Source organism: Trachinotus anak, unplaced genomic scaffold (genome assembly GCF_046630095.1).
Source record: "Trachinotus anak isolate AG129_WGS33_773 ecotype Australia unplaced genomic scaffold, CSIRO_AGI_Tana_v1 ptg000018l, whole genome shotgun sequence".
In the NCBI taxonomy this organism is placed as follows: domain Eukaryota; kingdom Metazoa; phylum Chordata; class Actinopteri; order Carangiformes; family Carangidae; genus Trachinotus; species Trachinotus anak.
This window is the reverse complement of record NW_027273869.1, coordinates 12,980,114-13,007,224: the sequence shown is the minus strand read 5'-3', so window position 1 is coordinate 13,007,224 and position 27,111 is coordinate 12,980,114. Positions and strand designations below refer to the sequence as shown.

General features: G+C 41.6%; 1 protein-coding gene across 4 annotated transcripts in view; it reads right to left on the bottom strand.

Moving 5' to 3' along the window:
• The window catches only part of plxna4 (plexin A4), a 235,218-nt gene that overhangs the window by 71,477 nt on the left and 136,630 nt on the right, over window positions 1-27,111 (bottom strand). For all 4 annotated transcript variants that reach the window (XM_071501750.1, XM_071501751.1, XM_071501753.1 and 1 more), the window contains exons 4-5: window positions 24,118-24,246; window positions 11,250-11,350 (exon numbers count right to left, since the gene is read on the bottom strand). In XM_071501750.1, coding sequence (XP_071357851.1) covers window positions 11,250-11,350; window positions 24,118-24,246 — 230 coding nt within the window. The remainder of the gene's footprint in view (window positions 1-11,249; window positions 11,351-24,117; window positions 24,247-27,111) is intronic.

The window sequence follows — 27,111 nt, the reverse complement described above, 5'->3', positions numbered from 1 at the left end:
AAGAAGCTGAAGAGGTCTGAACACTTTCTGAATGCACTGTAATTCCAGGCTTGATCCCTTGTGGTTGAAACGAGTTGAGTATCAGTGAGGCACAGGTTGCAGGGCTCAGGGGAGCATAGAGAGAATATACTAAAGAGAGGGTGCAGGTGTATCTGGCCATGTGAGACTTCAGGTGTAATGCATATCTAATGTGAGGCAAGGAGAGGGTCAAGCAGGCTGGGAAATGAAAGCTATTAAATTCTCACAAAGCTGAGGTCCAGCCATCCTCAGCTCAATCAAATGCTCATGTTGCTGGAAGAAAACAAGCACACACGCGAACATACATACACACACACACACACACACACACACACACACACACACACACACACACACACACACACACACACACACACACACACATTAAGTATACACAAGCATCAGACACATGTTTGCATATTCAACAAACAATAAAACCTCCTGCAGTGAAAACACCAGAGTTTTTAAAGTATTTGTGGTATTCTACACAACTGGGTTTCTGGCTTTACACTGCTGTTTGTGGTAAATCAATACACAACAAACAGGCACTCTGTAGTCCAACTGAAACCCAATTACCATACTAGCCATGCGTCATCAGACACTATATGGAATCCTATACATACTAATAGCCTCAGGCTGTATAAGTTACTGTAAAGCAGGAGCTGTGTCAGATCCAGTCAAATGACACAAATCTACATTCACCCAGGCTACATCTCTCACTCGTAAATGTAATCACACACACAAACACACACAAACATACACACAACAGTCAGTGTGCCTCCCTGTACTATCATTAAGAGTGGTGGTCCACAGAGCAGAAATCCGCATGGAGGAACCGGTGGGGGAGTCATTACCTGGCCCAATGGCCATGACCCTGTTACTCCCGTTTGTGGAGACACACACAGACACAGACACACACACACAGACACACACACACACACACACACACACACACACACACAACATCAGTGTCTCTCATATAAGCCCATACCCAAAGACATAGAAATTGCAGAGTGGCTGCCCCCAGGTCTAGAAATCTCTGAGCCGTCCCCTTTACGTACTTCCAATGCAAGAACACCAGCTGAGCGGAAAATTACACAGTAACACTGCTGCTGAGAGTTTGCACAGGTATAAAGCCATATGAGATAAAACAATCTCTTAAAACAAATACATAAAAAAAGAGTGAGGGCAGGGAGGGAACCTGATTTTGTCAATAAATGTTCCATAAACGTTTTAACAAAATGAGTGCTATTAGCATTTATTATTTCCAACAACCTCCATAAATTCCATATTTCCCTCTCATGCTCACAAACACACTAAAATAGATGGTGATCGGCAGCACCAATCTGGCCCTCAGGGCAAACAAGCAGCAGCTGTTTCTCTCTGCCATGATCTTTGGTGCCTAACACTCCACCACTCAATTTTAGCAGCTGTCAAAAGCCACGGCACCAACTTCCTTCATCTCTCTCTCTCTCTCTCTCACTCACACACACACACAAACGAACAAACAACCCCCTGGCAGAGCTATCTAATGGTGTGGTGGTGTGGCAGCCTTATTAGGTTGTTTATCTAGCATATGTGATGCCACTGCTGCCCCTGAAGATGCCATTAGGCCAGGTTCTCTAGATTAAACAGCTTTATCTGTCTGGCTCAGAGGTATGTTGGCGTATGCGTTTCTGAGGGGCAGGAAGGTTAAAGAGGGTGACGACAGATGTCATTTACAGAATTAGCTTACTGAATACTTTACCTGAATTATTGACTAATTTTAAAATATTTCTGAAAACACAAATTAGACAATGAAGGAGAACTGTACTGACACAAAAGAGGGCTGAAGGGGTACTTTTATTATAGATATTGTACTTTATAATCATGCAGAAAGCTTATCTAAATATTCTATTAAATAAACATACAGTAGTTTTACTTAAAGATGACAATATCGGACTAACGTGATACTTTAGATGGGACAAGACAGCAATAAGACCTAAAAGCTAATATTGGAACATTTCGAAACAGCTCATATATCATCATCCCATTTATTACTCTATCAAAAGTAATAAATGGGACCTCACATTCATAAAATAAAAGCACAGACACTGACAAGGGAAAACATCAGTTTATCACTGCTCTGAATCAACAGTGTTTCCCACGGTATTTGTGTATTGAAGTCCCGTTTGATGATGTTTTCATAACTGCCCCTGAAGATGACAATGCAGGGCACTGGAGGGCTGTTTCAATGGGGACTCAACACTGCTTTTGGCTTTTATCTTCCATATGTTGTGTTATGATCCTACATGTGTGTGGCTGCGGACGGCAACATTTGATACAATTGATCCGGGCAGTCAATATCCAGCCTGTAGCGTTTAAGTGTGTTTATTTATAGCCACCAGGCAGTGTCTAACTCTGAATGAGAAGATACATCTGTGTGAAGTGTGTGAATGCATCTGTCTCATAGGCCTCATACAGATGCATCTTATAGTTTCTGTCTTACCTCATTTGCTCTGTGTTTCTAACATGAAAATATAAAAATAGTACAATACATTTCTGCCCAAAACCTGCAGTTGTACCAGAATTGTGAAGATTCTTAAAATAGCCTCTGACATTTTAGAATTAACACATCTCAGACAGGGTGCTTTTAAAAACATCTTGCTAAATACATATTCATCACATTATGTGTAATACACATAAACATACGTGTATAAAATACATATGAACACTATGTTTCCAATATCTCCTCAGTCTGAAGATTTCTATTTCTTGTCTATACATGCGTGTTCATCTCAGAAATGCGTTTACTAGGCCCTAAGGATACACATGATGCATATTGTAAGAAACAGAGAATGTAAACAAAACTGTATGGGCACAATGAACCCGGCAGAGGACACCCTGTGTGTGCAGCGGCTGGAGCGCTGCTTGGGTCCTGAGAATTAGTGACACTTCTGTCTCTGCATGTGTGAGTTATGTTGGTGACAACACTATCTGACATTAATACAGAAAAATCAGTGGGGATTACTCTTGGATTATATAACATGGCTGTTATATTCTTACTACGTTGCCGTTGGCATAGCAATAGCTATGTCATGTGACATGAGGTGACCTGCGTGGGTACCCTCTCCCAGAGGTGCTCTCCATCATAGTCAAGATGAACTGTATGCGTGCGTGTGCGTAAATGTTTTTACCCTCATATCCTCAATGAGAGTATCTCCTCCAGTTTAATTTACGTTCTTTCCTGGGAGATTTCTCATCCCCACTCTCTTTCTCTCTCATCACACTCGCCCCTTTCATCACCATATAGCTTCACTTCACTTCACCTTTGACTGTCACCACATCTCTCATTCATCCTCCCTGTCTCATGTCACTCCCTGTGACTGCTTCTTGCTCTGGTGGACAAAAGCAAGACACCTTCCCCTCTGTGAGAGTGTGTTTATGTGTGTGTGTGTGTGTGTGTGTGTGTGTGTGTGTGTGTGTTTGTTTGTGTGTGTGTGTGTGTGTGTGTGTGTGTGTGTTTGTGTGTGTGTGTGTGTGTGTGTGTGTGTGTATCTCTATTTCTCAGTGTTTCCCTGTGTGTGGTGGGGTGACAATAGGTGACAGTGAGCAATGGTCCTGACTTAAAAGTTAGTGCAGCTATTGTCTAAGTGCTTGCGTGTGTGTGTTGGGGCTAGGTAGATTGGTTTGTGTGTGTGTGCGCGCATGTGTATTCTCACACTATGATAGTGACAGTTGAGAGGGAACTGGGAGGTGCAACACTCCGTTCCATCCTGATGCCCCTGTCACTTCTTGGCCTTGTTCCCTTCCCTCAACTTCCCTTAGCATCCAGCGAGAGGTGGAGGGTGGGGGTAAGAGGGGGTGAAACCAGTCACCCATACTCAGGGGATGGTCATCCTCCCCTGGGCACAAACATCAGAGCAAGCGCCATGGATGCAAGATCTCAAGATCAAAGAAATAACTTTGAATATATTTAACTTTCAGAGTTGACCAACTCATTTCAGCACTGTTTAAAACTAAATCCAACTCTTCTTCTAGGGAATATTAGGCTGAGCGGTGTGTTACTAATTTAAAGTAGCTTACGTTGTGATACAAGGGCTTTAAAATCATAAAAGTCTCTGATAATTTAGAAAGCCTTTTAAGTCCTTTGCACTGCATAAACTCATTATGTGGAACTGGATATGCTGATGTAGCCCAGCTGGTAGCACATAATAAATAAAAAATAAGATAAAATAAAATGAAATAAAAACATACTGTAGTTTGTTAAGATACTAGCATTGTGTTTTTATTGGTAAAAACACAATGCTAGTAAAAACTGTATTTATTATCTAGTTATTTCAGTCAGTCTAACATTTCCATCCAATCACAAAATAACAGCGGCAGTAGTTAAAACATGGTAGTTGCCAAGTTAACATGTACACAGCACAAAAGCAAGCCCTCTTATGGTTGTGCATTTAAAACAGGCTACAAATAAACCACTCATTAATTACACTACATACGTCACAAATGTCAGTCTTCTCACTTCGTAGCTTGGCCTTTTTTATCAGGTAATGTTCCTACTTCATGTGGCTGCTCCAATGTTAGATCTCACTCTTACTGGCAGTGGAAAAACTCTTTTGGTGTAAACAATGCATGTCCCTGCCAACAATATGTCTGGAAGCTCTTATGGCTATCTCCCGGGGGAGGCTCGTGGTCGCCGCAACCAAACACAATGCGTCCTAGGTAGCATGCTAATTGTGGCGCTGCAGTTCAATTAGAATTAGTGTGCCATACCACAGTAATGAGCACACTGAGGTAACGGATGACTGTGAACACAGCGACAGGTAGCGGCGGTGCAGAATGAATATGAGAGAGAGAAAGAAAAACCATTCAGTGGATCTGCCAATTAGCTTTTTCCTCCGAAAGGTTATTCATTTGACAGCACTAGAGATGTCCTTGGAATACAAAGGATTTAGAAGACAAGAGGCTTTGCAGCATGACTTGCAAGTTTCATCAGCCATTTTGTGTGTTTATTTATGACTTCTTGAACTATGTTGTATCAACCTAATAAGCTTGTACATGTGTTTGACAACTGTTTATTACGGTTTGATTGTGTGACTGCAACACACAACTTCATAGCAGCATTCAGATTTATCTTATCTGTTCCTACTGATAAAGCCCAGACTTATTCAGATTCAAACACATCATATTTGAAAGTACACAGTGGTTGTCTGGGTCGACTGATTCATGAGGACTCCCCTGTATATCACAGTTTACCTCTGGAGATTTACTATTGATTGTATAGACAGAACTCCTCTAATGAACTAGGAGAAAGTATTTGCCTGTGGTCAGTGGCACAGATGATTCTACTGTCCCCATTCCACCTTAGGGACTAGGGATCGATGTTTGTGTGTGTTTGGAGACAGAGAGGAAATGAGTTAGAAGAACTGGGAAGAACAAAACACGCCTCTGAACGCAAAACATAAATGGGACCTGACACACACAGATCATGTGCGCACATGCATGCACAAGCAAAAAATGTCAAATGGGGTAAGACGCACCAAAACACACACTGAAAACGACAGATAAATAAATAAATACAGACTATGAGGGGTTGGATGGAAGCACAGACACACAAACATGCTCACACAAACTCAAGAAAATAGTGTATGATAAGTCTGCTGGATATGAAGTGTGATCTGAATGATAGTGAATAGAGGAAGAGAGCAAGAGGAGAAAAAGAAAATGAAAAAGGAAGAAAAGGGGAGAATGGGAAAATGATTTCAGCGCTCTGGGAATATTACCACTATCTCAGCCAAAAGCAGAGATTGAGATATGTCAAACCAATTATTAATGTGAAGATACTGCAACATTAGCACCACTTGTTCCAAATTGACACCGATATCACAGAGTAATGTGAGATATTCTCAACATCCGTGCCAAATATGATGTCATTCATTTTGACAATGCTACTTCCCCAAATATGGTTTCCAATCTGCCCGGCTGTCACACGTGACAGGCACGGTGACAGCCCACTTAACCACTTACAAAACTGACAGCTGACAGACCGGCATTAGAAGAGGTAACGTATCCATAACGTAGCTTCAACGCTTCTGACATACTCGCTCATTGCAGAAGTGCCTCTGCCTTGGAGGGACTGAAGTGTGGATAGAAACCACACAGAAAGTTTTGCTGAACGGAGGAAGTAATTAGCAAATTAGTGAAGTTTTGACAATCACAGAAAAGTGATTTAAAATGGCTTTAGAATAATGGAGTGTGATTTAAAAATACCATTCTTACCAGGTCATATATCACATAACTAGGATTTTATATTGAATTTTGCAGAATACAAGGAAGTAAATAGCTTTTTCCATAAACAATAAAACAAAATATTGTTTAAATGGATAGAGATGGGATAATGAATATGCATCTAAGAAGCATTTAGCATTTATGGATGCCACTCTACATATCCCTGCACTATGTCTCTTCCATACTCCCTCAGAGGTAATCTTCTGTAAGAGTCCTCCTTGAGGCTATGATTGACAGAGTATGACATCCAATGTCAGTGGTAAAAGAGTGGAAAGAAGGGGAACGATGAAAAGGAGGGGCTGATATGAGTGGAGACTTTCCTTTCGCCTAGACAGGCATTAGCATAAGTCATGCATCTCAGCAGAAGAGAGCGAGAGTCTTGAGCTTGATAGGCCAAGACAGTTTGGTTGACAGGTGAGGCTTCAGGTTTACTCCAACTGTGGCAGGGCTCACTGCAGGGGAGGGGAGAAATCTGATGTAAAGTTTCCTAGTGGGCTCCAAAAACATACACGAGGGGCATTTCTGATGTACAGCTGATATGGTAAATAGAAGCATTTGACGATACGCAGCACACAAACACATTCAAAGTCAAACTTGTGAGTGATTATTGAAGACGTTTGCCTTTATAAATAAATGGCCAGTGTTTGTCAAGGACAGTGGCTGCTATCACACACACACACACACACACGCACACACACACACACACAAAGGTGCACTATCCACCCCTGTTGATTTCCTCCCCTGTACTATTGATTGCCTTTCTCCTCTTTCCCTGGTGTTCTCTCTAACAGCTCTTCTCACCGATCTATAGAGTAAATAAAGGCAATGCTGATAGAGAAGGAGAGTGAGAGAGCGAGCGAGCGAAAGAGAGAGAGAGAGAGAGAGAGAGAGAGAGAGAGAGAGAGAGAGAGAGAGAGAGAGAGAGAGAGAGAGAAAAAGAAAGAGAGAGAGAGAGAGAGCTTGCTTGCAATTCTGTTTGCTCTCAGACCAGTGAGGTGATTTCAAGGTTGATTGGGAACAACAAACTATCTGGAAGAACACTTTGAAGAGGAACTGCATGCTATCATTCCCCTCAACCCCCCTCCTTCCAGCACAAAGTAAGAGTTGGTGAGAGAGAGTTTGTGAATTCTAAGAGTTTCTTGAGTTTTGGCCTTTTTGCTTTAGGTTATTAAAGATGTATTGTTTAGGCCTTTGGTGTGTAATCAGTAAACTAGGCAGGGCGCCTGTTTTTATCCTTTTTAGAAATATCTTTAACCTTGGCCTGGCCAGGAAAACATTTCACATGATTGTATTGCACTGAATATGAACACAAAAAAATCCTACCTTATAATATATATTTATAAATATACAGCAGTGCTTATCTGTTGTGACTTTTCTCTACAGCACCGCACACTGACCCTATGGGCTTCCAGCATCAAACTGCTGTCATTCACTTATGGATGCTCATTCATTGGTTTTACTTTTGCGATTCTTTTTCTATTTCTATATTTTGTCCAACCAATGCAAATCAATGAGGGCAGGCTAAATAACAGGCAGACCTCTTTGTATAATGCAATACAGTTCAACAGCACCACGAAATGCTGCCTCCAAAATGACTGAGTTTAACACAGTTTCAGCAAACACTCAACAATGAAAACTTCACAAAGGCAGCATTCATTGCAGGACTGTGGCATTAGATTGTATTAGTTTCAGTTAGGTGTACCTAATAAACTGACATCTGAGTGGATCTGGATTTATTCTTTTCAGATGCCAATATTTCTTTTTTATTTTAAGTCACTTTTTGGAGTGATAATAAAATGTTATTCTGCCAAGACACTCGAGTGGAGGTGAGAGTAGACTGAAGGACAAATGATAAATATTTCTATCATCTGAATATCAAATAGCTCAGCTCACACTGGATATGTTGTATTTGTTATGGCTGAGATGCCTCATGAGAAGGGCTTTGGGTCAGGTATGTGTGTGCCCCTGTTTCTGTGTGTGTGTGTGTGTGTGTGTCAGACCACTCACCAAGGACAGACTTAATGCATTGTTAATCCAGTCACATCTTCCTCGCAAGACAGCACTTTCTTTATATTTCAGCTCATTTATATCGTATACAGCAATTTCTCCGCAAATATGATGAAAAAAGAGAGAGATGACAAAAGGCACATTTCAAACTACATTGATAACCAGTACACTGAATGTACTGGCCATTTGTCTGCATGGACATTTTTTCTCTTTGGATGTTATCAACATCAACTAAGATGTCTTCTAGTGTTTTAATGGTCTTGCACCACTACTGACCTCACAGTGCACATCCAGCATACCATTCATTAAGTAGACTACTGTCTTCAAGAATTAGCTACATTTGCCACACTCAGCCTGTCCCATTGAATTTCATCAGTCCATCAATATTCAATCACATTTATAAGCGAGAGGATGAAAGTCAAAAGACAAAGAAAAAGCTTATTTTTGTTTGCAATCTTTTGAGCAAAAAAAAGGTTCTGCATTTGACATTTTAGTCTAACACAGGATGCTGGGTTTAAGAAAAACACTGTAACCTTCAGAAGACTCTGGCAACTGTGGTCAGTTCAAGGAACTATTCAGTGTGTTTTCATGTAGGCTGGGAACCATGATGCAATATGCTTGTAGTAAGTGACCATAGAGTGTGTTGAATCACTTTAGTAAACAGAACGAACAGAGTAAATATGACAGGTGGCTAATAGAACAGAATGACAGATAGCAGGTAAACAGGGGTAATTACAGAAGGGGCATAAAGCCCTGGCTGCCCTGTGGTGAGGTGGCGCCCAGGGGGGGTTCAGTTACACCAAGACCCTGTTAAGAATTCACAAGCTGGGGGTTAGAGAGGGGTGAGGAGGGGGGCTTTGGGAAAGGTAAACCTGTGGTTGATCAGTCACATTGGATCTTGCAATTTAAATGTGTTTGTGTGCTAGGAGGGCGAAGGAGGGTGTGTGTCCAACTGACAGGACATGTGAGTGCACGCACACACACACATCACAACTGTAATCTCCCTCCCTGCCCCTGTGATGGTCCAACACCTAGACACCTGAGATCAACTAAAGTGGCATTTTGGTTATTTTCTCTCTCTCTCTGGGCTTGATTCTCATTTTGGTGACTTGACACTAATTCTCCAGCAAGAGGGGTTTGTTTGTGTCTTTGTGTGTGTGTGTGTGTGTGTGTGTGTGTGTGTATGCCTGCCCTAGTGTGCATTTGTGTAAAGAGACGTTTGAGCTGAGGTGAGCCGATTCTATCAGGCTAAGTGTGACAGGCCAATCTGTGGCCACCCATTTGCTCTGACTGGGAGGATGTACAGGGTGTTAATGGGTTTGTACACACACAGAGAGAAAGAGAAAGAGAGAACCACACATGCACTCACATGTGTACCATATTCACATACAGTCCCACACTTCAGATTTCATTTAAATTGCAAGCAAATATCTACATGATGAATACTCACAGGTGTCACATGATTTTTTTATGTTTTTTACACAGACACTTCTACTTCTTTTTAAATTCACTGATCTGCTAGAGTAAGGTTGGTTCATGTTTGGTTGGTTGGTGTTGAGAGAGGGAGTTTTATACAAGAGACTGGGATGAACATAAAACTTCTGGACGGATGAATTATGTATTCATGCATTGATGTGTGTGTGTGACTTTGCCTCCAACCTCTAGTTTGTGACCCATAACCCATCAGAGTGTGTCCTCTGTCGGTTAATGTACTTTCTACCCTGGAGACCTTAAACACATACATCCTCTATTTCTCCTTCCTTCACTCTGTTGCACACAAACTTACTGTTTTTTCACCCTTTGTACATCTCCGTCGATTTCCCACCTCTCTTTTCACAGAACTTCTCTCTTTGAAGTTTGTATCCATTGTCAGAATTGACAAATCTCTATTGTCTCTAATCTGCTTCCCTAACTCTCTACCCTTGTCATCTTGCCATTCATCTCTTATTTTCTACATCTATATGTCCCACTGTCTCCTTCTCTCTCCACCTTCCTTCCTTTTTGGATTTGAGTGTGTATGCTCCTCTCACACTCACACTGCTTCTCTGCCCTCACCATGTCCTCTCAGAGCCAGAAGGGATGAAGGTGCTAAATGTACTCAGTCTCACTCTCACACTCTCTCTCACACACACGCGCACACGTGCGCGCGCGCACACACACACACACACCCAAGGGCTTGCACCAACACAAGAAACCAATTTTCAATTTACAGTGGAGTGGGAAATCCTGCCCCTGGCAAGCACTATCTCCCACTTCAATCTTGAGGGACAAGGGTTTGACAGCGGCTGGGATGTGTGAGAATTTGTGTGTGTGCATGTGTGTGTGTGTGTGTGTGTGTGTGTCAAAGAGAGAATGAAAGACAGACAGACAAGCTTTTAGGTAGAGCAAGAAGAAAGAGAACAGGTAAGGAAGGTATAGAGGGAGGCAACTGTGCTTAATGAGGTAATTGCTGAGATCTCATTCAGCAGTTTCCTACAATAACAGAAGCTATCACTCTCCTCGTGTCAACGCCTGAAGTTTGGAGTGGTGCCCATTAGAGCCCAGGCAGTGCCCGCCAGTGTCTGTGCTCTCACCAGGCTCTGGTTTCAGGGCTGGTAAACAATGCCAGTGGTTAGGTTTGGTAATGGATCTAAGGGGGATGCTGGAACAAGGCCGAGCCCCAGGAAAGCAATCTGAGACTTGGCCTGGGTTGATTAGAGGAGCCCTGAATGCTCAAGGGCTGCAAGGGATGGAGTGCTGGGCATGGGCCCAGGCGTCATGGAGGTAGGGGAAGCTAACAACCCAAACACAGCCAACCCCCAAAAACTGTCTGGTGAGTATTTTGTGGGCTCAGAATGAATGGAAAGCAATTGAGAAAATGTACTATTTGTACGTCTGAAGAAGAAAACAGAAGAGAAATAAGATTGTGTGTGTATGTGTTTGTATATGTGTGAGTGTAGGGCAGTAGCACTTACATGTTGTGCAGGACACACCAGCCACAGTGGGGATCTCCAGATCCAAGACATTCACTGCAGGTTGAGTACTGACCGCAAACCTCCACTGGCACCCTTGACAGCTGCAGAGAGATATAAAACAACGATTAAAAACGGTGGAAGACATTCATTTCCATTTTTTCTATTTATGAATGGAGAGAGGATGAGCAAACATTTAAAGCAAAACATTACCACAAGACAGAGAATGTGAAATGCCAGAGAAATGTCATGTTGAAAGAAATCCAGTGTTTATGTCTGTCATGGGAGGAACTTGAATGTGATGAAGAATATATCTGCATGCTTTCTTCAGATTTGTGTGCTTTTGGGAGAGAGAGGAAAAAAAAAGATGAATCAATGATAATAAATAAATGGATAAGGGGCCTAAAAACACTGTTTTCAAATACTTGCAAGCTTACAAAACCCTCCTCAGGTTAGACAAGCATAATGAATTTCTACTCCAACCTCGATAGCAAAGGCCTGAACTTGTTCCAAACAGATACTATAAGGTAAAAGCATGTGTAAGTGGATAGGTGAACAGTGATAGTTGCACCCTTTATTCAAAACGCAACACATCTTATTGCTCCATTATTGTGTGCGACTGAATGACCAAAACCACATTTTTGCCATCAGTGTTTAAGAAGGCAGTAAACCGTCATCACTGAAGCAGTGATGGGAGATTCCTAAATTTACTACATTTTGTAAGAACAGTAAGAAAAAATTCAGGCCTTCTGCCAATGATTTATCCAGACAACAACATAAATCCAGCAAAAAGCAATCTATTGGTTCGACCACTTTTACAGCAAAACCAGACCAACCAACCAAACTAATATGTAAAATGGGAACGCAAACTATTTTGTATCAGCACAGATTTTCATAAAAATGTTACTGCTTGACAGTTTCCATCTTTCTCCACTGGCTCCATATGGGAAACGTGGCCACTCGGGACAGCAGTCCATCTATTATGATATATAGGCCTGCCAATTCAAACTGGCATTGACTGGCACTGATCGGCATGGGCGTTGAGTGACCGAGCACAAGGGGCAAAGCTGAGGTAGATCTCAGCCATCCCCTCCTCATGTCACCATGGTAACAGCATGGTGCAAAAATAGGTGTTGCTGGCACTTTTGATTAATGTGCCGTCATTGGTGGATGACCGCTGTCACTCAGGCTGCTCACTGATGACAGCCAGGAAAGAGAGACGACATCATCAGTGTGGGACTGATATTGGGCTACGATGAGGGTGAAGTTCAGTGTGTGTGTTTGTATGTGTACTGGAATTTTAGTCTTGAAATATAAGTTTTAAGATAGGGCTGAGCGGGTTTTTATTATCAAACTTAAAATAAAAAACACCAAAAGTTACACTGTCTCTGTAACAATACATATTAACTGATCATAGCGCTACTTACATAAAATTCTAATGAAGGCTAATCAAATACAAGAATTTACTAGCTGATTATCACAGAGCAGTTCATAACTTTTTCAGAGACAGCAGTTACTTCTTATGGAATTGAATAAAAGTAATTCCTGCAGCAAAATGCTAAAATTGTGTTAAATGCCTCCATCATCTTGTTGAATTCAAGCCATGAAGAGCGAGCAAAGGAATGTCCTACTCAGTATTAGTATGATGTTCCTGATAAAGTGGTCGCTCAGTGTACATACAGAACCTTAGTCAGAGGTCAGAGCATGGGATCAGCACCACTAAAGCTTGATGGAGATGGTTGGATAATCGGCACTGAGGTAAGGTCACCCCACAATGCACCACCTCCAACAGGTTGTGAGGATCAAATTATTTTGCATACTGGTCTCTTTTTATACCCACAGACGTAAGTGATGCAATTATTCGTCTCTTTGCAGCATATTTTACGGACTAAATTCCACATTTAAGGGTATGAAAAGGACCGTAATTAAACCATCCAATGTAGGGCATGACTGATGTAACAAGAGATCAGAAATGCCTATGCGCAGTGGTATCTCTAAAGCACAGCCTGGCACTGACGGCACTTCTCTCTGTTGGACACTATCACACAGCACATCTCTGCCTGACAGCCTCTCTCGTGCTCTCTCTCTCTCTCTCTCTCTCTCTCTCTTTCTCTTTCTCAAATAAAAACACACCAAGTCAATGCTACAATTTTGCACACGCTCATTGTAGAAGTCATATTTCAACATGTGTGAACACAGCTGCACAAAACCCAGAAAGATGCACATATTGTCACTGAAGTCAGACACTGACACAATAGAGACACTCTGAGAACACGCCACTACATCATTCTCTCTCTTGCTCTCTACATTTATGTCTCTTGTGTGACTCTCTCGTAGTACTATAAATAGCATACTCAAGCAGTCATGTGCGCATGCACACACACACTGACACAGATTCACACACAGCTGAATGAATTCAGCTGAAGTGCATCTCCTGGCCGAAGTCAGGGGGATTCGTGCATGCTATTACAGATTAGAAACAATGTAAGTGTATCTTTGTGTGTTAAGCATGTGTGTGTGCTTTGTGGAAAAAAAATCTACTGGTATGTTTTGCCCTCCCTACTGTGCGGGCGTATTTGCATTAGGTAGATAAAGGGAATGAGTTTGAGATGGAATCACACAGATAGTGGTGCGAGTGTGTGAGCACATGATCAAACTCAATGCTGATCCTCATTGCATCTCATGTGACAGATTCCCTCCCTTCCTGTAACTCTCCGCTGAGCCTGCTCCTCCTCCCAAGATCCACCGCTGCCTCAGCCCACTGCTGGCTAAACAACCTATTAGTCACTGAAGAGAAAGGCCATTGTATTAGCCTATGGAGGGATTTCAGCTGCCAAAGTCTTATCATGAGAGTCTATGAAACTACAATCTCCCTGTGTGCACATGTGTGTGTGTTTATGTAATCTACGTAACCATGTCACCACATTGAGTACTTTGTCACCTTGTGATCTGCCATAAAAGCTAAGCACCCAGACAGAACTGTAGCAAACAATGCCACCATATCTGAAAGCTTTATAATTTAACACTTCATTGGTGGCAGATATGCCAATACACACACCACCCACATGTACACACATACTATATACAAAAACACACTCGGATTTAGACTTTGTAGAATGGAAGGGACCTCCTGATGCCTATCGAGGACTCAGATGCCTGCATCTGGGGAAATGGTTTTCTCAACAGATAAAACGCACACACAGAAAGACAAACACACACCACATTCAGAGCCTTGCAGGAGCGATGGTTACCAATGTGAGTCCTCTGTTCCAGAGTCTGCATCCTGATATCATTCATTCTCCCTCTGTCTCTGTCTGTCTGTCTTTCTCTGTCACTCAGATGCTCTGAGGTGTATAAGATCATACATTCATCATCTCCACATCCTCTGTTCTCTATCTCGTGCTCTCTCACTCTCTCTCTCTCTCACACACACACACATACACTCAAGCAGACAACACTTTTGTCCCCTCTTTTATCAAAAAATTGAGGGATTTGGTGGCTAAACGACCCAATGCACCCCTTGTCTCTCTCATCTCGATATCACATTCATTTCATGCTATCTTCTTTGTGGGCTTTGCCAGAGAAGCAACCATTACGCCTCACTGTCTCTTCACTATGGCTGCGCTATCATATCAGCAGGGATAAATACAAAGGATGGGGTGCATGGCATTTCTAATTCCCTCCTGTTTCAGGTGAGCAAATGACAGCCATTACACCCTGCACTCTCCCTCTTTTCACAATAGGGAGAGAGGGAAGCTGCTGAATATAATCATGCTTTTAAAAAAGGCAGAGATCACAGGGGTACTTGATGCCTTAATGTGTGGGGAGAGAGATGAAGACGTACTTGATCATTTACTGCAATGGCACAATGGCATTCAATTATATATACAGTATATATACAGTAATTGTCTGTGTGTGTGTGTGTCTATTGTATCTGTAGGTGATGAGTGTCAAAGGGAGAGAGGGAGGATGAGTCTTCTCTTTAAGTGTATTCATTATTTCCTCTTCAAGATATTCATTGCTACACTGAGATAGTTTATGAAGCTTGACTTTGTTTTTCTTCCTCTTTCCTTCTTTTCTCTGCCTCCCCTCCTCCTTACATAACGCCAGGGGCCTTTGAGTCAACCTGCAGTGGGAAAGTGATCATTTATTAAATCTGCACAGACTTTTATTATCAACTAATTCTTCTGCCTCATCTCTATTCCCCTCTTTATCCTACTCTTTTCCTGCCCCCTCCACTTGTAATTAAACAGGGATTCCACCTGCAGCCAAACTTCACCACTCCAAATGAACAGAGAGAAGGAAATTAAAGTGATAGTCCAATCCTGCTTCACAGCCTGTAGGGCACACTGAACTTCTCTTATCTTTCCTCTTCTTCCCCGAGGCTAGCTTTGTCTTTTTCTCCTTCTCTGGTGCACTGCTGGCAGTGTCTCATCACTACTAGCAGGAAAGCAGACATTAATGTGAAATGATTTGATTAAGTGTATTTAATCTAATGTTATTTGGTCATTTTAATAACACATTTTAAGTTAGCAATATTGTGCATGTGTTAAAGATATAGTATAATGCTGCTTACAATGGTAGTTATCTCCAATTACATAGCCTCAGGTTTCACTGATGACTCCAAGCAAGTCAGCTACAATCATTAAATCTGATAAAATGAAATAATTATTCACATGCATGACAATGGATACAAATAACAATTTCTGACCTGTTGCCATCACGACAGCATGGCCTGATGACCTCAACCAATCACCAACCATACAGTGGCAAGAAAAAATAAGTGAACCCTCTGACATATTATATTGATGCATAAATCTTTCTTCATCTCATACAACAATAAAAAACACAATCTATTTGAACTAACAGTACAGAAATCATTGTATTGTTCTTCTCCATACTGAATACATTATTGAAATATTCACAGTGTGGGCTGGAAAAAGTATGTGAACCTCTATCCTAATGACATGAACAAAAGCTGACTGGAGTCTGGAGTCCAATCAGTGAAACCAGATTGGAGGCGTGCGTTAGAGCAACTAACAACTACTAGCAACTACTCTTCCTGGGGTCCACACTGTTCACAAGAAGCATCTGCTGATGCGAAATATGCCATGCAAAAGACAGATTTTAGAAGACTTACAATCAAGAATTGTTGACTTGCATAAAGCTGAAAGTCATTACAAGGGATTTTCAAAGAGTTTTATCAGGCCACAGACAGACAAACTGTCTATAAATGGAGATGATTTAATTCTGTGGTTAGACATGGATGTTCACATGACCCCAAAGACACAACTGCAAACTGTACAACAGCGTCTAGTCACACCTTACGTCACCTTATATACAAGGAGGCTCCATGGAAGAAAACCTCAGTGGATCTCACTTTTGAAAGAGAGACATAAAAAAGCCCAACTAGAGTTTGCTGATATTGGAAGTTGACAAGCCACATGCTTTGGCAAGTCACATCAGCTCTATGTTCACAGAAGAAAACACAAAAGAAAAGAACACCATTCACACTGTGAAATATTGAGGGGACTTAATTATGTTACGGAGTTGCTTGGCTGAGTCTGGCACAGGGTGCCCTGATTCTGTGCAGGGCACAATTAAACCAGAAGATTATCAAAGCTTTCTGAAGTGAAACACACAGCCCAGTGTCAGAGACCTCTGATTCAGTGGCAGGTCAATGACCCAAAACATACATCTGAAAGCATCTGAGAATGACTAACAAGAGAACAATGCAGTGTTCTGAAGTGGCTGCTGTGAGTCTTCATCTTAATCCAACTGAACATCTACAGAAAGAGCTAAAACCAGAGCAATGCCTGTGTTCAGTTATTACAAATGGTAAAACAATCTGTTTCTTCTTAACTTCACCTCATAAATTCTGGTCAGTCTCTTATCCTCTTCTCTATCTGACACCGGATATTCATTCAATCTTTCATTTATTCCCTCCTTTGCTGGTGTCTCTCTCTCCCTCTTGTCCTCACGTGTCCCACCCCTCTCCTATCCAGCTGGATGGAGGAGAGATTGACGTGGGAGTCAGATGAAGCGAGGGACACATCAACAGCCCACTGCCTCGTCACAGCTGACGCACCACTCAATCCGTCAACCACCAACCAACAGTATTATATCATAAACTCAGTTAGCAGAGGGGGCTGGTGGCTGCAAGTGCAATATTGTTTTCATTTGATGTTTGCAGAGGTCAAATGAGAAAGCCATCCATTGCGCTGTCAGGATTGTCAGTGCATGACAAACGAGTTGGATATAATCAATCATTTTCACTTATCTTTCTATTCCAAAGAGGGTAAGGCCCCCCATACACCAAAAAAAAAAAAAAAAGTTAAACAAGCATGAGACAGTTTACTGATAGTTTGCAAATTAGAATTTCCTGCATGAGGCATCCTCTGCTATGGTTTTACCATCTGTCACCTTTGATATTCATATGCTCACCAAATAAGCAGCCAAAAGCAGAAGCATGCTAAGCTCAACAACAATGAATTCACACTTGCGTTAGCATCAAGCTAATGCTGTCTCACCACACTGTCATGCTTACGACATGATGGACACTTATGTAAAGTGCATTTAAGGTGTGGGGTGAGGTTTGACCCCTGCGTGCACAAACAAGATTTGAATTTAATCCATTTCTCCCATTGGCAGATGCAGAAAGTGTGGCTGCGCGCACGCATGCACACACACACACACACACAGGTTGAATCATCTTGTCCTGGGGCATAGCCTGGGTAAAAATAAGGCCTGTATTATGCAGACGGAGGGCACAGCTTGTACTGTTTCTACCAGCCAAAACAGTAACAGAAGATGCTGCTGATGGCTCACATTAATAACAAATTTTATAAAGCATCATAGCGTAATGGGTTTGCAGATTCACAACTATCTGCACCAGGGAGAGAGACAGGAATACAAGATTGAGAAATATAATGAGAAACAGAGTGAGAGAACGAGGAAGAGAAAAAGAGAGAGAAGACAAAGGTAACATTTCAAAAGGGACTTTGAGTGAGCCAAGAGTTCACTCCAACCTTGTCTGCCCCACTTCGTTGACATTTTTCAGAAGTGTGTCAGGCAACAATGGCTGCAACATATCAGCTCTGTTCATGTGCCTTGTTAGACCACAGAAGCCTGCAGCGAAACTGGGACGCAACACAATATGCACATCTAAACACCTTTATAACTCACAGCCACACACTAGAGGGGTGAAGAAGCCACACTGTAAAGGATCTGGTAAAAAGTTTCCCGCTGATAGAAATTAAAGGATGCTGGTATTAAACATCTTTGATGAGATGCGAAGACGCGATACTTCCACAAATTGGCTTGTCGGATTTCCCTTGGGGGGTTCAAAACAGAAAAAAAGCATTTGACTTTGAACGATCTCACCCCACTATAGTACACATTTTCAATAATTCACACTTACAGATCTGCATTTGCTACGCTGAATATAAATTATTTAGCACCACAAGTGTGTCAGTTGCAGCACTTTCCAGCAACAGTTTAATGGCTGAATGTAAAAGTAACTGTTTAATATATATGTATATCAGTGTATAAAAAATACTTTTGTAGGAAAACCCATGCAGGAACCTACCTGATTAAATCTAACCACTGACTAACTGAACAGCTGCTAATATGTTTCCTGGGTTGCTGCAGGGTAATGGTATGACCGTGGAACCCTGCAGGATGGATTGAATGACTAAGACACAACAAAAACAGCTTGAACTGCTTTCAAATGCCCTGGAACCTATGTCAAGTCTCAGCACAGCCAGCCGCTGAGTAATGTACTGTCAAACTAATCTTCACACAGCACAAACACAAGTTGTTTTTATCCTCTTTCACCGAGAGAATTTTTAATAGAAAGTTACGCAAAATATGTGGTATTTGGGATTCCAGCATATACATTCATTAATGCAAAGTCACAGTAAAATATCTAAAATATCTTTAGCTGATTTAGCAATTGTTTTTCTTTCCTCTTGATGCATAACACATTATATAACTGAAATAAGTAATCTTAAAGTTGGTTACACAATAGTAATCCGATTGTGACTTATTTCACGTTCTAGTTAAAGTCTATTTGACACTCCACCACACATGAATTCACACATATAGTTGAATGAAACGTCATCTCCACAGGGTCAAGTGCAAGTCAATGTACATTAGACATATAGGCAAGACACAATAAGGCAAGGTGCTCAGCTTTGTGTAGGGTGCAGGGTGTGTGTATGTGTGTGTTAATGCATGTGTGTGTTAGCCAAGATGTGTCAGAGACAGGGTACTGAGCAGTCTCACAGCTCGTGGATAAGAAATATTGCACATGCTGGTACTGCTGGCTTTGATACTGTGGTATGGTTTACCAGATGGGTTAGGGTTAGGGGGGTGGGGGGGTGGGGGGGGGGGGCCCGAAGAGGATGTGAGAGTGACAGGAGGAGTCTTTGAAAATGCTGAGAGCTTTGTGGGGGTGTCTTGGAGGAGTGGAAGGGAAAGGCAGTATCTTCAAGGGCTTTTTATATATTCATGTTTCCTGTTTTGGAATGGCTTTATTAGTTACATTGACGAGGAAGAACCTTTACACTAAAACAGCACCGTAAGTTATTAATCTTCTCCACCTCATGCAATAACCTTTGTGCTAACTTCAATAACTGCTCCTCACTTCCAGGAGGTGTTTTTTTTTCCCACTGCAACTGGTTCGTAGTACTTATTAAATCTGAACCCTCAGTTAGTGTGTGATTTGTACTTTTAATTTACGTACTGAACAAATGCTGAAATGACCCCCCTGCAGCCTCCACTGACACCATCTCATTCACTCTGGCCACGTGTCCTCATTGTAGTTGACAGATGGACCAGTGTTAACAGGATAGTAACATACTAGTGAGCTACAGTAGCAGCTCATATTAGTGGAATTGACCTGTCCCTGTCACTCAAACCGCAACCCTTGCATCCATAATCACAGGCCATTCTATAATCTGACTGTCCTCTTTATACCAGAACATCTATTAAACCCACTAATAAGATGACTCCTGCGTGTGTGTGTGTGTGAGAGACAGTGTTTGTACAAGTGAGAGAGAGATACAGAGAGAGAGAGAGAGAGAAGGATCCAATTAGAGGACAACCAATCACTGGATTAATGAGAGGGTAGGGATGACAGATTACTCTGGTATGGAGGAATGGTTAGAAAAAAATGAAGGAACAGAAAAATGGGGGATGGCATGGGGTAAAAATGACAATGGGTAGTAAGAGAGGGTTGGAAATGAAATAAAGATAGAGAGAAAGGAGATGAGGAAAGAAGAGTAAGAGACACAAAAGGCTGAATCCTCATTTGCTTTACAAATCCCCTTAGAAATGAATACGGGTTGCGGGAGCAAAAATCTATAATCCTGAAAGAAAAACAAACCAAACAAAGACGACTCAGTCACAGGATAGAGGAGAAAAAGAAAAAAAGCAGTTACAAGGAATGAAGGAAAATGAAATAAAGGATGAGAAAATGTATTAGCACAAAATACAATACATATGCTAGACAATCTCTAGCATATTTGTTACAGAATACAATTCTGCATGGGTGTGTGTGTGTGTGTTTGGCTAGCTTCCTTCTCTAATGAGTGTATAATGTGACAGAGACAAGCAGGGTACAGTGTGACTCTGCATGAAGCTGGATACATACTACACTGTCAAGGTGTTCCAGTAGTTGTGCAACATTGTAAATGATTTATTATTGATTATAGCTGATATTCATAGATCCAACGCAACACTAGAAGAATGTGTCGAACATTATCACACTGCGCCGACATTATAGACTCTTTTACTTTGTGATGCAAGGTGAGGATACCAAAATTTGCACTGAAAATTACTTTGCTGTTTGGATGGCAGAATACATATTTGTCCATTGATACGAAAAACATGACTGAGCCAGGTAATTATTATATAGCTCAAATAATCATGTTTACTTTCTTTCATTGACTTTGCGATAACAAGGGATAATTGCAGTGAGAACAAGGTTTGCATTTGTTTAGTGTTAATGAAAAGGAGGAGGTTACGGAGACTTTGTTCAAGATATCTTCACTAGTAAGTCCTGGGATTAGAAATATGACCAACCAACACTTATATTGGGCTCCACGTGGTCTCTGTAGTCTCTATAGTCCAAACATGTAGTTAACACTTGCAGAGCTTCAAAGTCCTGCCTGTGCTCTTTGTATGGTAACGGAATTAGATGAAGTATGAACACTTATAAAACCATCTTTCTGTATACAAACAAAAACACAGAATGCAAAATGCAGCACAAATCTGTGTGATTTATAATGAAAACATAATTACCCTGGTTTTTCCTTTTGTCTTTTCTCTCTCCCTTGAGCATACTGTTTCTCTTCAACCATCAAAGCCTGACTCTCACTGTCCTGTACTGGACTCTCAGACTGAACTGAAGAAGACCTTCATTCCAGCTAGGCAGGATCCAGAGGTGGTCCTTCTATTGGTTCACCCCTGGCCTGGCATCAGCAGTCTGCAGGAGAGACTCTGTTCTCAGCCTCCTGTTGCGGGCCCCTTGCTCTTCTCTCTCTCTCTCCATCCTGCGTTTGCTCTCTCTGTATTTTCCCCTCGTTCCATCTATCACACTCTCTCTCTGAGTGTCTGGGTCCCAGACCCCAGAAAACAGCAGGTGGCCCTCTGCTATCGACCAGCTCGGGCTGCTTTAATAGCATTTGCCACCGCTGGGAATTGGGAATGTGTGTATGTGCAAGCTGTTATTCTAAAGCACTGCAGTGAACCAGCAGGCAGGACTGCACGGTGTTTCAAAAACTCCTGCATGTAAGAGTGACCACAGCCTGACCTTTGAACTTGGCGGTTTGTATGAAGTTAACAAAAAGCATTCACAAGAAAGTGAAGATGACTTTGGACTTCTAGAATATTCTGTGGCCCTCTTTGATATTTAATAAAATCTGTTTTGACTTATTTAAATCAGGACAGGGCAGTTTTTCAGCTGTTTGCATCTGCATGAAGAGCTGACACAAAGACACATGATGGTATCACAGTGAAATTAGGAAAATAACATCAGTCAAATTAACTGTGGAAATAAATATGTATCACTTATAAGTCTTTCAATACCAAGAAGAAATGTTTTGATTACTAAATACACAATGAAATTATAAAGGGTTTTAATGGATTGGTGTTTTATTAATTCACTACATTTATCTTGTTTTTTAAACCATTTAGCACTAAATGAATGAGTTTGTGTGTGTGTGTCTGTGTGTGTGTGTGTGTGTGCGCACACACTCAAATTTAGAACATGTTTCTGTGTGTGTATGTTTTGTGTTCATTAAATGCTTTCTATACTTGTGTGAATGGTAATTCCCAGATGTTCCTCAACAGTTAGTGGAGGTCAGCTCTCTAACTAGGCTAATAGACTAATTACTACGAACGCCTCACTCACACAGTGGGGGAAAATGGAAACTGAGTGTTCCTAATAATTAATTTGTTATTCTGTTATATCTTTTGTAAACCCAATTACACACATTCCAATACAAAGGAGAAAAAAAAACTAAATTATCATATTGCTGGTTAACAGATTTGCACAAAAGAGTGGTAACTAGATGCTGTGACAAAACGGCATCCTGAATATCTTTCTTCTCATCACTTGTGTCGTTTCCTTTCTCCCTCTGCAGATGGACTGACTGAGACCTCAGGAGAGGCAGTGAGAGCTGTGTTTGAAAGGGCACCTTCAACTCACTGTCTGTCTGATATTTAAAGTGTTATCAGGATAATCTGGCCACTTAAAATGGGCACACATTTACACACACAAACAAACTGCACTACACATTAGTAAATACCAACACTCTGATGGTGCCAGAGAGGTCTATAATCCTCTGGAAGCTGCAGACAATGTACAGGGGTAACTAGGCTATCACTGCCAACAAAACAGCAGTGGCCTTCTGTGATTACGGGTGGCAGGAGATAAATAGAGGGAGAGAGGGAATGATATGCATATTATCTGTTCTTCAGAGCTTTTGCAACATTATATCTAACATTGGCATTAATAATGGACAATGAACAGAGTTAAAGTGAAGTGAAAAAAGAAAGAGATGCACCATGGGGTCTGATTTGGCCTCAGAGTTCCACAGTGCCGCCCAATGCAGTGCAGTTTCAGGATCAGGATTCACTTTGATTAAGTTCTCTGTCAGCACAATAAGCAAGTGAAAACTGTTTTTCAAGAAAAATGAACTAGACTTTCATCACTCATCTCATGGTGACTCAAGTGATCAGTCCACCACATATATGACTTCCAATTGTACATGTTTAAAAATGTAATGTAAATACAGACATGTGATCGGTGTGTTTTTTCGTGGAATACAAAGTGAATACTTATCAATACCTAACACAGTGAGTCATAGGAGTGTGTGTGTGCATGCATGTGAGGACAGCATGTGTGTTATGGGACTTTCCATGGTGCTATTTTAGCAAGGTTTTGCCTCTGATAGAGGTGTTCACAGTCTCTCTCTGTCTGTGTCCATTACACAGAGTGCTGCTATTTCGCGCCACATTCCATGTCATCAAAGGTACAAAGAGAGATTGTGTGTATGTGTGTGTGTGTATCTGTCTGTGAGCAGACATACGCAGACACACACTAAGACCACTCTCCTCTCTCCCTATAATTCAACACATTTATTCACTCCAGCTCTACCCTCACAGTGTGTTTCTAAAAAAAGACATGGTCATAGCATCCAACAGTCCATCCAGTCCTTTTCTCTCCTCCAGCCAGGCTGTAATGAAATCCTCTATGCTACACCAAGGGTTATTCTACCCTCTGACATAAGAAAATGATAAATGTCTGTGGTAATGATATTGGGGGGGGGGTTCTGAAGTGTATGCTTGTGTTTGTGTGTCTGACCTGGGTCTCAGACATGACATAGAGGTAGTGGTGGTCAAAGGAGAAGGCCATGTCTCTCAGGATGGGTCCATTCTCCACCGACTGCACCGTCTCATACTGCAGAGCACGAGAGGAGCCGTCTACCCGGATCTGGAAAAGCAGAGAAGCACATTAACAATTATTTAAATATACGCAACACCAAAGTTATTATTGATTTAGCAAAGGCTGCCTGAGAATGGAAAGTACCTGTCTCCTATAATACCTAACATCTGATACGGTGGGGGTGAAGTGCCTTGGTCAGGATCAGTGACATTTTCACATTTGGTTTTTGAATTCAACAACCTTCAAGCACACACTGTCACCAGACGTAGTGAAGAGTATAGAACAGCCAGTAACACCTACTTTATCACAATTTTCTTTCACAGTATCTTTAAAGTAAATATTATTATTATTCATTCACAAGTTGTACTGTGTAAATAAAATGGATTGTGTAAACTTAAGGGCTGAAAATATAAGATGTAAATAAAGAACAGCTGAGATTTAAAAAAAAAAGAAACTGTGAGAAAGAGTAATATTGCCTTTCTCAAGGAAGGACTCGACAGTGGAACAAAGGGAGTGTGTAGCACAACAAAGTGTCCAATTAGGAACCAAGGTATCATTAAAAAGGTACTTTCGGGGATTATTATTGGCAAAATTGCCCATTTACTACATTCTGCCTGAGGATTTTCCCATACGTCATGAATTTGAGTGCTGAATGGCAGAAGCTCATCTTTCTCTATCACAGTTTCAGCCATTCAAAAGTGATTATAGTCATTAGGCATCTGGGCAAGAGGTGTGCTCTGTGGGCTCCTAGGTGTGTTTACTCAGCAGAAAGTGCACAGAAGTGGCCCCGCACACACTCTGTGGTGTGAAAGAAATGTTCTGAGTTGTGCCTGAACATCTGCTTACATTGTCTCTCTCTCTCTCTCTCTCACATGCATGATGTGCACGCACGCACACACACACATACATACACACACACACACACACACAAATTAGGGTGTGTTCCAAATGATCCTCTCTAAATCTGGTCTTCTGGCTTTAACACACAGGTTTGACACCTACCTACCTACCCAAGCAACTTTCAGCACCCAGTAGAATACACACTGCCACATTCACATACACACACAGGCCTGTGTGGGCTTGCAGACAGGTGTGAAGCAAGTCTTGTTAAAGTTGTGATGACTCTTGGTGGTTTTTTGTGCTCTTCAGCATGTAAGGGTTCACAAGGAAAAGGCACAAACAGGAGATAATTGGACAGGAAGCAGATGGCTGTGCAGACAGGTGAGTCACTTCATGATTAATTATAATACACTGATGACAACATACACTGCTGGCCCGCCTAAAGCTAAAGACTCTTTAAGGTCAAGAAGCCTTGGCTGTCCTAAGAAGGTAAACTGAACCCTTTGGTAAAATGGTGCTGCCCCCCCTGAAAACAGAATTTGTTATCTTTGTTAGGGACTGGGTGAAAATTACAGGAGAGGATTTATGTTATTTCTGCCTCACCTTGTAAGATTTATTGTTAAAAGAGACCATGCTGTATCAAATCAAAATGATAATAGAAAAGACAGCTTTTGCGTGTGCTGTGGGGGGTGAAGTTTCACTCTCTTTCACTCAAGGTTTTATTTGGGATGGCAGTCAGGTTTAAGAAACAGCACCGAAACTGTTTGCATGTTCTTGAGAGTAAGTTAATGACATTCATTCACTTCCACCTTCACTTGATTCAGCATCATAACAGAAACCACAGAATCAACTGCTCTATGTACTCCAACTTTTCTTTGTCTTTGCTTTGACAATAAACTATTGTATACTGAAGAAAGAAACCTAAGTACACCGAGTGCAGTTTAAGTCCTGCCCTCCACCTGCTGTTTCTACTGATATCCACTTTCACAACATGACATTTTTTTAAGCAGGCACCATCTTTCACCCTGATTTCACCCTACTCTCCCTCCTCTTTTGTTTCTCACTCATTCTTCCTCTCTCGCTCTGCCTCCTGCTTGGCTTGTATAGTGATCTTGATCTCAAAGGACCTTGAGTTCTGTGTATCAAAGCCTCACACACTTTCACTGGGAACTATTGTATGCACTAGGGTCAGCTGCAAAGAAAAGAACAGAAGGCAAATAGGAGATAGAGTAAGAAGAGAGGGAGGTAGGAGGAAAGAATCCTCCACACGAGCCAGGGCCAGATTCAGCAGGTGGGGTTATCTAATCTGCCCAATTGGGTGAGTTAATTCGAGGTGCTGCGCATATGTGCACAGTACACAGCATGTCTGTGTATGTGCGTGTATGTGAAGATGTGTGTGTATCAGCTTACACCCGCTACATATGAGAGAAGTGTGGGGCCAATTGCTGAGCAAAGTTAAAGGGCAGACAGTCTATGGCAGTGGCTGAATATAGAGTTTTATTGTGTTGGGACAGATCCACAATCACCAGGGAGTAGAGGGGCTTCAAGGGGAAGCTCCTGTATATTATCCCTCAATCTGACCACCAACAAAACAAATGAGCCACCAGGGAACACACAGCATGTCCGCAAGCATGCAGCGCTGGCTGGTTTAGTCACACTGGGACTGGAGGGGAACACACAAGGGAGAAAGACTAATTTAAATCAAAGGCCAGTGGAATTCTTTTTACAATAATTGGCACATATGAAGTATTTGATAATGAATTTATCCTACAATTTTTTGTTTTGTCAACACAGCAGGTTCACCCTGGGCTTATAGATTTTAAACAGTTACAGCAGATTCCATTTCGCCTAATATGAAACTGCACTTTAGGAATACTACTCTAAAATGTGCACTTACAGTGTGTAAATTACTCTACAATCAAATGAAAATAAACATCTTGTGCATGATTTTTATTACTACAAAAACACACACCATCCACAAACAAGTCGCTTACTCAGCATTGACTGAATACCTTAATTCCCTTGCTGAAAAGCCAAAGCTAATGATTCTGGTTTGTTATGAAACGACTAATC